Consider the following 12,581-nt stretch of genomic DNA (forward strand, 5'->3'; position numbering starts at 1 on the left):
GCAGAAAAAAGAACCACTAGGTGGCAGTGATCACAGTGTACTGATGTGGGATTTTTTTTTTCCCGTTGGGTCTGCCAGATGTTTACCAACTCATTGTAGCAGCGCATCTTCTCTGCTTTAGGGTCTGATTCAATGTTAAGCTCTATGTCGAATATCTTTGTTGGGATTCTCTCTCTAATTCTGAACATCAAGCTGTGAAAGGCAGCATACAGGTCTAGTGGGAGGGTTCCAGCAGTAACTTGTAGTGCTGTGGTGGAAACTGTCCTGCAGACTCTATAGGTGGCCAACAACATGGATTGTTTTTTAGAACCCAGTTTGTCTCTCATCTTCACAAGCCCAACCTGATGAAATCAGACACCAGCCCTGTATGTCACAATCGGAAGGAAGACTGCCTTATAGTATAGGAGGAGTGTCAGCCTGGACAGACCCCATTAAATTTTGGTGATATGGGTAATTCAGCTGGAGAACTTTCCAGAGCACTGTAGAGACAGTGTTGAACACACACTCAAAGTCAATAAAGATGATGAGTTCAAAGTTTGCTTCAGAATTTTTAACATGGAGCACCAAGTCGAAGGGGCATTCACCCCAGGTCATTCCTTACAGGAATGACCTGGGGTGAATTCGTACTGGCAAGGTGAAAATAAATTATGCGTTTGGAAAAGAGCCACGGTCTGCAGGACCATAACCCATTCTAGGACTTGCCCTAAGTTTGCAAGCAGTGCAATTGGATGTAGGGAGCATGGGTCTGCTGGATTTTTGTGAGGTTTCTTGAATCAAATTGAATCTGGAAACTAGGCAACTGTGAGGAGATTGATTGAGGTGTTTAAGGCTTCGAATGGATTGAGTACATAAAATCAGGGACATATGGGGGGGACAGAAGGGGCATATTCCCTCCCTTAACCAAAAATTCGAAATTAAAGAAAAAGAATGCGGTGGCATTTCGCTTCTTCTCTTCTTCTACAAAGAGCTAACTGAAAGACAAAATCTCCAGAAAAACAATGATTTTGTTCAGTGGCATAACTATGCCAATGTAGCTGCATTTGGGCTCGAGCTTGAAAGGGGCCCTTGAAATTTGGAAGACATATTCATTTCTCAAGACAATTAACAAATTTCATAAACGAGCATTTTTTTAAAAATAAATGTAACACATTCTTATCAGCCCAGTGACTGGCCATATGAGTATTGTTTTGACTGTGCTACACTTATAGAAATAGTAGCAAATAAAATATAGTAGTGAAATATTCAGCAAAACCAGTGCCAAAAATAAATATACAGTACATCACATCTGATTTTATTCTAGTGTTGAATTTATTTTACATTTTTGTGTGTGTGTGTGTGTGTGGGTACACTGATTGTTGTTGGAGGGCAATATGTTTTATTTTCCAATACAGAAATTTGTCACATAACAGTCTAGCTATGGCCAGTGTTGTATTAGTGCCTTAGATTTTTTTTTTGTTTATCTGAAATGAAAAACTACAAGGACTACGAATGAGTTGTTACTATGCTAACCAGAGACACATCTAAATTGCAAAGTCTTTGATCCTTGCATATGTCAATGGCATTCGGTAAATGACTGGTGCATTGGGAGAAGCTTTTTGTGCAATTAACACATATCCCATGATGTTCAGAGCGGGAATTAAACAATGACAAGGAAGAGTAAAACCTCTACTTCAGTCACCCCAAAATTAGCGGGTCTCAAATCACACAAGTTGTGTGTCCAACATGTCACTCCAAAGCATGCAGTTTCATTAAATTTATGGTTTTGTGGTCATTTTCCCAACGACATTCTACCCTTGTCTATTGCTTTCTTTCTATACAGCCAACAAGACTGGATTTTGTCACTTTTAATACATTTTATAACCGTTTTATCTGTTCTGTTTTCGTTTGGGGTGGGAAAATTTGTTGCAAAGTTACTTGAAGTAAAAACTGGGGAAGCAAGAGTGGGAAACGAAACAGAAAAATTCAGCCAATCGGATATTTTCATTTTGCTTTATTGGCAAAGAAAGTTCTGCATCTCTTATCAAGCATCATGTACAGTAGTATTCTGTGATTCTAAATTTTCAAGTGTAGTGATTTGCACGAAAAAAATTCACCATTACCATTACAACCATTTTTTTCTAACCTGTGATAGAAAGGCTGGAAATGTAAGTAATTTTATTATTCTGGTTTTCATGAGTTTATATGATGGGACCATTCACAAATTTTGAATGATCCATGATGTTGGCGATCTCCAAACGTCAAGTTTTGATACTAATATATGTTACTCATTGCTGTGGATATATTATTTTTCTTTTACTACTCTGCATTTTGTTACAAATTGACACAACGATCTATAATTTTGTTGCTCTGGTGTCAGTATTTATTTATTGTTTTATTTAATACTTTTTGATGGATCCTTTACAGATTAGAGAAAGATGTAATATGAATTTCAAAAAGTTATTTTTTTTTTCTTTTTGCGCTCAATAAACAATGAAATCTCTCCTCTGAATAGAGAACTGTGCATTGATTTGCTTTGTGTGCAATGCAATGCCAACTTTGTAGTGATTCTGTAATAAGTGATTTTATGAATGAATTTCCTGTTTATACTCCGGGCAACCACACGGTCAGAGGAGTTCACAAGATAGCAAGAATATAAGAAAAGGCACAGTACTTAACAGTCACGGGCATGGGTGCCTGTAGAATATTTTGCAAGGTGGTGCACATGTGGGAATAAATTTTTTGTTCACCAAATTTTCGAATACATGCAATATTTTAATTCAGTCAATTTTGACTGATTTACATGTACAGCCGAGCTAACGTTTTGTGATCAGTGTTTCAATAAATTAATGAAAATATTAAAAATTGTGTATTACTTCGAAATCCACAAACTGGTGCACTTGCACCATGCTGCCGGTGATGATGGTCACAACGTTGAACCCCGGTCACTCATGATATGTATACTTATGCGCCCTTTTCGAATTACTGGAGTAGACTGCCCAAAACAAAAATGCAGTAAATTAAATTGTTTCCGCATGTAAAACCACTGTTCTGAATAGGTTTAACAGAGTTGATGAAAACTTGCCCTTTTTCATTTGTGATGATTCAATTACTTTGAGTAGGTAACTAATTTTTTTTTTTTTTTTTTCCGCTTATGAATTCTCATATTAAACTAGAGTGTGTAATTTTGCCCCCATTTGAAATTGAGAAAAATATATAGTTAACACTTACATGACCAATGGCTAAAAGACGCTAAATATAAGAAGTGGCTCTGCAAATTAGACGATGATTATTTAAAATGTTTTTGTAAATATTGTAAATGCATACTGACAGCCAAATTAAGTTGATATTGAAAGGCATTGTAATTTTTCATAGGGGGATGGAGGTTTGTGGAGCCCGAAACTTATACAATTTTTGGGCCCCTCTTTAAGAAAAAGAATACAAAATTTCTTTGTATGTTTCTTAAAGCAGGTGGCCACTCAAACCATGGATGCCGGCAGCATGGTGCAAGTGCCACCTTTGGATTTTGAAGTAATACACAATTTTTAATATTTTTATTAATTTATTGAAACGTTAAAACAATACAAATTCTTTCTTTCAAAATACAAGTACTTTCTTCCACCAATCACGAAACGTTGACTCAGCTGTACACATAAATCAGTCAAACTTGACTTAATTAAAATACTGTATGTATTTGAAAATTTGCTGAACAAAAAATTTATTCCCAGATGCATCACCTTTCAGAATATCCTGCCACCGCCCATGACTCCAATGCTACCCAACACGACAGTGTTGACGGAGGAGAAGTTGAAATGGAAAGAGACAGTAGTGGTGTTAACCGATTGTGGTTAAAATATCTTACAAAAATATATGACCATGGGAACCTATTGCTAGGGGTCCTGGCGCCTCCGTAGCCAGGTGGGCAGGAGCAGCAGTGCGTAGCACACACTTCTTGATCAGACCGGGGTTCGAGCCCGTGACCACCAAATACGGAGGATGCGGAAAGGTCAGGAAATGACCACCACATATCCCCCGAGCAATATGGCCTTAGTTGCTAATGCTCCTAAAAACCAAATAACAAATAACTAGGGGCCCTTTGCAAGTGAGCGGCCCTGAAGCTGAAGTTTAAGCTTCATTAGCTTCACTGTAAATCCACCTCTGTGCATACTTCTATTATTCTTTCCTTTTATAATTTTCTTTTATATTTCATAATCTTGTTTGTTCTGTGTGTTATTTTGCCAAATGTTTGGAAATAATATATTATTGTCATTTTTTTTGTGATTAATACAGTAAACCCTCGATTTAACGGACTAATAGGGGAGAAGGGGTGTCTGTTAAATCGAATGTTACCTGGGGGGGGGGCATTTTTTCTTGTTCTTAATGTAAAAAAAGAGCTATCAACACTGTATTTTAAAGAAAAATGTTGCAATTTGTCCTTTGATTTGCGGATATCAGAAACAGTTGTTTTTTTATTCAGTAAATTTCACGAACACGTGCTACTGAGATGCCTTGTTCTAATTTCTCAATTAGCTTTAATTTCTGTGCCACATTTAAGTTCACATGCTTTCTTTTAACTCCTCTATCACTTGATGCCATTTTAAATTGTAAGGATTGAGAAATTATTTAATAAATAAAGTCACAATTTAGAAATCACAGAAACACTCTGTATACAACCTGACCGCATGATAAGTTGAGGCAGACCAAGACAGAAACAAAGCGAGTCGGTAGAACTGCTGTTCAGTGTCCCGAGTCATGTTCAGATCGCAGATCACCACCTGCTCTTATCTGTAATCTGGGAAAACAGCTATTTGAACACATTTTCAGAAAGAATAAAAAAAAAATTTCCTGACTGCAATTTCAAAAATAAAAATAGGTAATTATTGTTAATTTTTAATTAATAATAACACTGAAGTTTTGTATAACGTAAAAAAAAATAATATGGTCACGATTAATATATACATTACTGTATTATTATTTGTCCAGTGCCGACCGGGCCAGCCGGGTAGGTAAAGTGCCTGCCTGGCAACCCAAAGGTCGCGGGTTTGATTCCCGCCTCGGGCTTGGATCAAAGTACTGGAAAAACCTTGGGAGGTGCAATATGGCCACAGAAGCCTATGCGCCAACAACTACCAAAAAAAAAAAAAAAAAAAAAATTTGTCCAGTCCGTGAAATCCGTTATATCGGGGTCTGTTAAATCGATGGTTTACTGTATTAATTTTTACTAATTAATACGTAAAAATATATGGGCAGAATATCGGCAGATCTACTGATCTGGGTATTTTTTTTTTATGTATAACCAAAAACATTTAGTACAGTCGATTCTCGTTATTTGGGACACACCAGGACTAGTGCATTTTGGCCCGATTAAGCGGCTGCCCCAATTATCCGAAGTTTCACGTAAATAGTTAAAAATACAATGAACCCCCACTTCACAATTGGTTCACTGTACAATCAAATCACGTTACAATAGACTCACCATAGTAAAGTTTTGTATAACGTAAAAAAAAAAATATATGGTTGCGATTAATATGTACATTACTGTATTATTATTTGTCCAGTCCGTTAAATCCGAAATCTGTTATATCAGGGTCCGTTAAATCGAGGGTTTACTGTAAGTATTATTATTCACATGCTTTCCTAATAATCAAATAAAGATAATAATCAATAAAATATTATTTATATCCATGTATAAGTGTTCCTAAGTCCATCTAAAAAAAAAAAAAAAACATGCAAACACCTAGTCGCCGTTCCCCCCCATGATGATACCTGGATACGCCACTGAATAAAATTGGTGTTCTTACTCTTGTTCATGCAACGTGCATAAGGGGGCATAAATTTAAATTGAGGGAACAACGTTTGGAGGATAGATACGCAAAAATTTGCTTTTTGTGTGAGGGTAGTTTTTTGTTCGAACAAACTTTCATCTGGTGTTGTGGAAGTGTGGAGTTCCAGGTTGCATCCTTGCATAATTTGCCAGTACTTTTGCTAATACAAAACTTTTTTTTTTAATTTCTTCATAAAAAAAAGATTAACTGAAACTGATAGAACTTTGCTTTTAATCTTGCACCTTTTTCTCACTTCAGGATTGAATAATGCTTATTTGACTCATATTGCAAAATTTTTGTTTCATTTGTTTTGTTTCTTGTTTAGCACAATGAACACTTCAGATATAGCAGCATCTTTGGCAAGTGGATATCCTCCAATGTAAGTTTTTCTATTTTAAATTTTGTGGCATTAAATCCATCACTTGAAGTTAGAACTACAATGTGCACTCTGCTAGAAATTTTGTTTTACAAATTGATAATGTAAAAAGTGATTGCAATCGATAATGTAGTTTTGTGTAAAATTTCATGTTAATATGAACATGTCTTAGTGATGTGAATTGAAAATATTCGCACATTTCACTTATTCTGAAAATTGTTTTGTGAATAGTTATTGTATAATTTTTACTCACCTGATTTTGGTATTTTAATGTTTTAAGATTTGTTACTTATAAAGATATTGTTTGTATATTATAATTAGTAAATATATCCACATCAATTTATTAATATATCCACACCTTGTTTAACTGCATTATTGTGAAGACTAAAAGGTACATTTTTTGTTAATAACTTTTTTATTCTTTTTTTCACTGGGTCTGTTAATAGCACTAGTGCTGCAATCATGAGAGTGAGCTATGAGAGCATACAATAACTGGAAGAGTACTTTTTGTGTTAATGACTTTTTTATTCTTTTTTTTCACTGGATCTGTTAATAGCATTAGTGCTGCAATCGTGAATGTGAGCCATGAGTGCACACAGCAACTGGAAGAGTGAAAGAGAGAAAATGTTTGATAAGCATATAGCTAAATAGAAATACTGACAAGTGGTTGCATGTTTGAAAATTTTTCCCTTCTTTCAAGCAAGTATGATATCTTAAATTGAGTTAAGCATTGTTCATTATTCTTTTGTTTTTTTGTGGAAAGAGAGAGATGGCAATCTGTTAAAAAGGATACATTATTTTACTACAGCCCTCTTGTTTTAAGAAATAGGGGCTCACATCTGGTGAGTATGGGCTTGGCACACCCAGGGTCCTGAGCTAGATATCATCATCATTCTTCTTTTTCTTGGTGATTCCCTTCTACTTCTCTCTCTCTCTCGGGGTAATTCGGAAATTTTTTTTTTTTTTTTGGCTGGTGCAGCATAAGCCTCGGGCTTCCTTGTACCATATGGCTAATGATAATAATAATAATAATAATAATAAATTCTAAAGATGTTTGCTCTCTCACTGGCTGCTTTATATTTTTGAAGAAAATGAAGGTAAAATCTTTCATATGTAATGAAGAATCCTGCTAATTTAAAAGTTAATAAAGAACAGTGGCAGTTATTTCAGAAATCAGAAGCAAGTATACGGGAAAATCAATTTTTGAAAGCAGTAATGAAATGTTGGCTTAACTGATCAAAAGTGTAACTCCTTTTGTAGCAGCATGATATAATTTGGTTTTTTATTATTTATTATATATATTTTTATATTTAGCATGTGTGAAGCAAGGCTTTCCATCTGTTAACTAATCTATCATTAGTCATTAACAGTGGCCACCATTAGTATATAAGCAATAGGTTTGAAAGAGTATTTAGAAATGGAAAATTCTAAAAGATTTTGTATGAGTTTTATATATTTATTTTTATATCATGCCTCCTTTAAGGTTATCCACCAAATTAATTTGTTTGAAGAGAATGAATGAATGAATGAATGAATGAATGAATGGTATCAGTTCTTTTGAACACGTTCTGCGAAACAACCATTTGAAATTTAGTGTTTTGCACCTGTGTTGAATAAGGGAATGCTAGATAAATGGTCATGGGTGAACAGTAAATTTTACTTTTTTGCATGCTCAATAATACTTACCATTTCTTACATAGTAATTAATAAAGGCACGGTCTTCACTAATAACCAGATTTAAATTTGTTTTTATTGTTACTGTTTGCTTCATGAATTTTTAGTACTCTGTATATAATAACTGTTTTGTTTTTGTATGTCACAACTTCCATGTAATTTACATGGAAGTTTTGTTAAGTGGCAAGTATTCAGAAAAACATTCTCACAAATTGTTGAAACAACTTTATTAAAGTGACCTGTAGTAAACACACCATTTAAAGCACAACTTACTCCAGAAGTGAAAGTGTTGACAACTTACACAATATTGCATCACCTCTCAGCTTTTACAGGTTATAAAAATGAACAATATAATTTAATTCAAATAGCAGTACATAAAGCTAAAGATGCCTATAAAAAAGGTACAAAAAGTGACAACTAATGATCCCCAACTAGTGAGTCATTAGCAATAAATATATTCTGGAAACAGTCAGACTGCGCATTAGCATTGGCATATGATGCAAGAAAGCAAGCTGATGGAGCATTAGCCAAAAAAAAATCCCTTCCCATTTCACCCATCCATTTGCTCCAAAAGTTTGTTTAGTTTTTCCTTGAATTTATTTAAACTATCAACATCCACAACGACTGATGGTTCCAGCAGTCAATCACCTGCTGGCTAAAGGCAAATTTCCACATTTATTCTACAACTGTCTTTCCTCAATTTGAATTTATGCCCCCCAGGTGTGCAATGTGAGCAAGAGGAAGAATTCAATCAGCACTGAATTTGCTCAAACCATTCAAAGCCTTATACACCTCAGTCTCAGACCAGGCATCTCTTAGGTGCCTGGTCTCTAGCCCAGCGTTTCCCAAACTGTGTTTCGCTGAACACTAGTGTTCTGTGAAAAATCGTAATTAATAATTAAAAAAATAAAATAAATAAATTTTTGCATATTTGTAGCATACACTACTTTTGAATCATTATAATTTTTAACATTATTTTTTTATTTTTATTTAATTTTTTTTTCCCGGTTATTAATATACAGGCATAGACTAATAATCAAATAGACCAAGGAACACTTTATTTTGGCTGACTTTTGCATAGAGAAGTACGTGTAGAAGTAATGACATCTACGAAAAAGTAGCAATGTAGTGATCTAATATGCCATTTGTATGCGATTTAGCTGAGAGTATACACGGGTTGAAGGAGAGGAGGAAGCAAACCAATATTATAACTAAACTCACTTCCTTGTATAAAGGTTTTTTGATAATTATCGGTATTTTGAAATATTATTATTAAAATAAATGACCATGGATTTGTTATTGAAAAAAGGAACTTTAACACGAGAAGCGAGTACTTCTAGTAGTGCAACTGTGGTCGATGAAAACGAACACAATATTGTCACACTTCATAGTGAAGATGAACAATTGCAGCCTTTTGTCCCCCAAAAATCCGAAGTGAAAGAACAGGAACCAACTGATAAAAGACCAAAACGAAAGTATGATGGTAGTTATTTGAATTTTGGCTTCACAACCCCAGGGGCTCACATCTGATGAGTATGTTCTTGGTAAACCCAGGGTCCTAAGCTGGATATTATCATCCTTCTCTTTCTTGGTGATTCCTCTCTCTCTCTCTCTCTCTCTCTGGGTAACTCAGAAAATTTTTTTTTTGGCTGCTGCAGCATAAGCTTCAAGCTTCCTTGCATCATATGGCTAATAATAATATGTATTGGAAATAAAGATGCTCCTGATGCACGGTAATAAAATATTAGCAAACAGTTCTTTGGCTCCTGCTAAACTTGTGTTTCGTAAGTATTCCCTAAATATATTGTGAGATGAAAAGTGTTCCGTGACTCTAAAAAAGTTTGGGAAACAGTGCTCTAGATGTTGCAGTTTGCAGAACTTAAGTTGTTCTTGGTAAGATCAACCCTTTGTTCCCCTCACCAATCCCATTACCCTTCTCTGTACTTGTTCCAGTAGCTCTGCATCCTTCCTAAAATGAGGCTTCCAGACCTGTTTACAGCACTCAAGGTGTGGCCTGACCATTGCCTTATACATGGGGATAATCACCTTCTTATCCCTGCTAGCAAAATTCCTCTATATCATTGACAAGACCCCAAGAGCTATTCTTGCAGCCTGTCTGCACTGCTCAGAAAACTTCATATACAGCAGGCCCTCGTTATATATTAGCAAACAGTTCTTTGGCTCCTGCTAAACTTGTGTTTCGTAAGTATTCCGTAAATATATTGTGAGATGAAAAGTGTTCCGTGACTAAAAAAGTTTGGGAAACAGTGCTCTAGATGTTGCAGTTTGCAGAACTTAAGTTGTTCTTGGTAAGAGCAACCCTTTGTTCCCCTCACCAATCCCATTACCCTTCTCTGTACTTGTTCCAGTAGCTCTGCATCCTTCCTAAAATGAGGCTTCCAGACCAGTTTGCAGCACTCAAGGTATGGCCTGACCATTGCCTTATACATGGGGATAATCACCTTCTTATCCCAGCTAGCAAAATTCCTCCTAATACAAGAGCTATTCTTGCAGCCTGTCTGCACTGCTCAGAAAACTTCATATACAGCAGGCCCTCGTTATATGCGGTTCGCTTTACGCTGATTCGCTATAACGCTGTTCTTATATTATAACCCATATCTGACTATAACGCTGTCACAAATCACTATAACGCTGTCACAAATCACTATAACGCTCTTTTACAGATTGCATTTTTGGCATATTTAACGAAATTGTTTCATTTGATGGAGTCGATAGCTTAAAAATGAATGGCAAAACAGCATTTAAACGTTTCCCACGCTCAGTGAAATTTTCTCCCACACTAATTTAATTGCAGTACAGTGACTTGTTACGTAGTTCCGAGATCAACATTTTAAAAAATGATCAAGTGTATTGCTTGTAATATTTGCGTTATATGCATTTATCCGAAGTCTAGTCATCACTCAGTACAGCACTAGACATCGTGCTTAATGGACAGTTTACTACCGAATGTTGTATCATAATTAATGCAGCCAAGCAGTTACATTTTCGAAGAGTTAATAATGGCAGATAAGAATGAAAAAGCAACAATGTCTGGATGCAGTATGAAGACTACAAATGTAAGAAAAAGACAATTTGAAAATTAAATTAGACGTTTTGAAGCGAATCGATTCCGGTCAGTGACAAACTGATGTGTGCCATAATTTAGGACTGGCAAGTTTAAGTGTAAAAATAAAAAAATTAATTTTAGCAGCTGGAAAGACAGCTGTTCTACTGCAAGCAACTAGGGCTAGGCTGGCTATTAGGATTGAAATGGAGAGACTTTAACTAATTTTATTGAAGATAATATCCAATGCAGAATTTAGTTTAGTTAAATATTATTAAAAAAAAAAAAAAAAGAGAGAGAGAGAGAGAGAGAATAGCCTATATCAGAAGAAAACTCACCTAAAAAAAAAAAAAATGTGGAACCATTTAAAACTAGTAAGGGCTGGTTGAATAGATTTAAAATCCAGAGAGAAGCCACAAGTGCAGATCAAGGAGCCAAAACTTTCAAAACAGAACTTGTTAAAATTATTTAAGAGGGGTATTATGTGTTATATTTAACATAGATGAAGCAGGACTTTTTTGGAAATGAATGCCTAAAAGAAGTTTCATATTGAAAGAAGAAAAAAACATGCGAGATTTCAAAGCGGCGAGGGATTGGTTGACTTTATTGTTGAGTGGTAACGCTGCGGGGGATTTAAAATTAAAACAAACCCCTGGTCAAAATATTAAATATTTTTTGCTGTCATTACTGTCATTAACAACCCTGCCAACCTTCGTATCATCTCCAAACTTGGACATAAGTCTGTGATATAACTTCATCATTATCATTTATAAATATAGAAAACAACAATGGGCCCAACACCAAATCCTTGGGGACTCCACTAATAACATTAGTTCACAAAGAGCAGTGTCCATTGATTACCATTCTCTGTCTTATCCCACCAAACCATCCCTTTATCCCTATCAGCAACTTGCCCGTAATGCCATACTGCTCCAATTTGTACAGCAGTCTTCCCTGCACAACAGTATCAAAAGCTTTCCCAAAATCCAAGTACAGCAGACTCTCGATTTTCTGGGATAGATGGTAAAAAACAAATCCCGGATAATCGATTTCCTGGTTAATGCAAAAAATACAGAAGTCCGTGATATACGTAAGAGATATGTTCCAGGACTTCTTACTTCATTGAGTTTAACGTAACTCGGGAATGACTAGTAACATATTGCTACTAAATTATTATTGACAAATCTGAATTCAACGCGATACTTGTTAATGTTTTACCATTTTCATACATCCTTATTAGTTTAATTTTCTGATCCAAATCGATCGCTTTCCTTTTCTTGGTAGATTTACTAGTACTGCTGTCACTTATTCTCTTAGTAGGCCCCATGGTAATGGTCAAAATGAAATTTTCTGGAAAGAACTTCACAGGGTTAAGGCGAAAACTCACTATCACCCTGCGCGAGATCGCATTTTACTAAAGGACATTTTTGGAGGTCACCAAAAAACAAAAACAATTTGCACTTTCTGTTTTATTGTGCTTTTCTGTTAGCGCAATCTATTATAAACAGGTAGTAAACTCGATCTTATTGCATTTGCGATAATACGTATAGCTGGAATTCTGTTGGTTTTTACATTATTATGGTGAAATGTGTGTCCCCTTCACTAAAATCTTGTCGTATAAAAAAAAAAAAAACATAAGTAATTGTAAGAATCTTCTCTTCTTTCC

The 12,581-nt window shown here is 35.3% G+C and overlaps 1 protein-coding gene across 1 annotated transcript in view; it reads left to right on the forward strand.

The window, feature by feature from the left end:
• LOC150085474 (zinc finger protein 385B-like) overlaps window positions 1–12,581 on the forward strand; it is a 206,598-nt gene that overhangs the window by 33,618 nt on the left and 160,399 nt on the right. The window contains exon 2 of the mRNA XM_090373286.1: window positions 6,127–6,180. Within this exon, the coding sequence (XP_090229412.1) occupies window positions 6,131–6,180 (50 nt within the window). The 5' untranslated portion in view covers window positions 6,127–6,130. The remainder of the gene's footprint in view (window positions 1–6,126; window positions 6,181–12,581) is intronic.

This window comes from Mastigoproctus giganteus, chromosome 5 (genome assembly GCF_048544385.1).
Source record: "Mastigoproctus giganteus isolate SK-2022 chromosome 5, ASM4854438v1, whole genome shotgun sequence".
NCBI classification, from domain to species: domain Eukaryota; kingdom Metazoa; phylum Arthropoda; class Arachnida; order Uropygi; family Thelyphonidae; genus Mastigoproctus; species Mastigoproctus giganteus.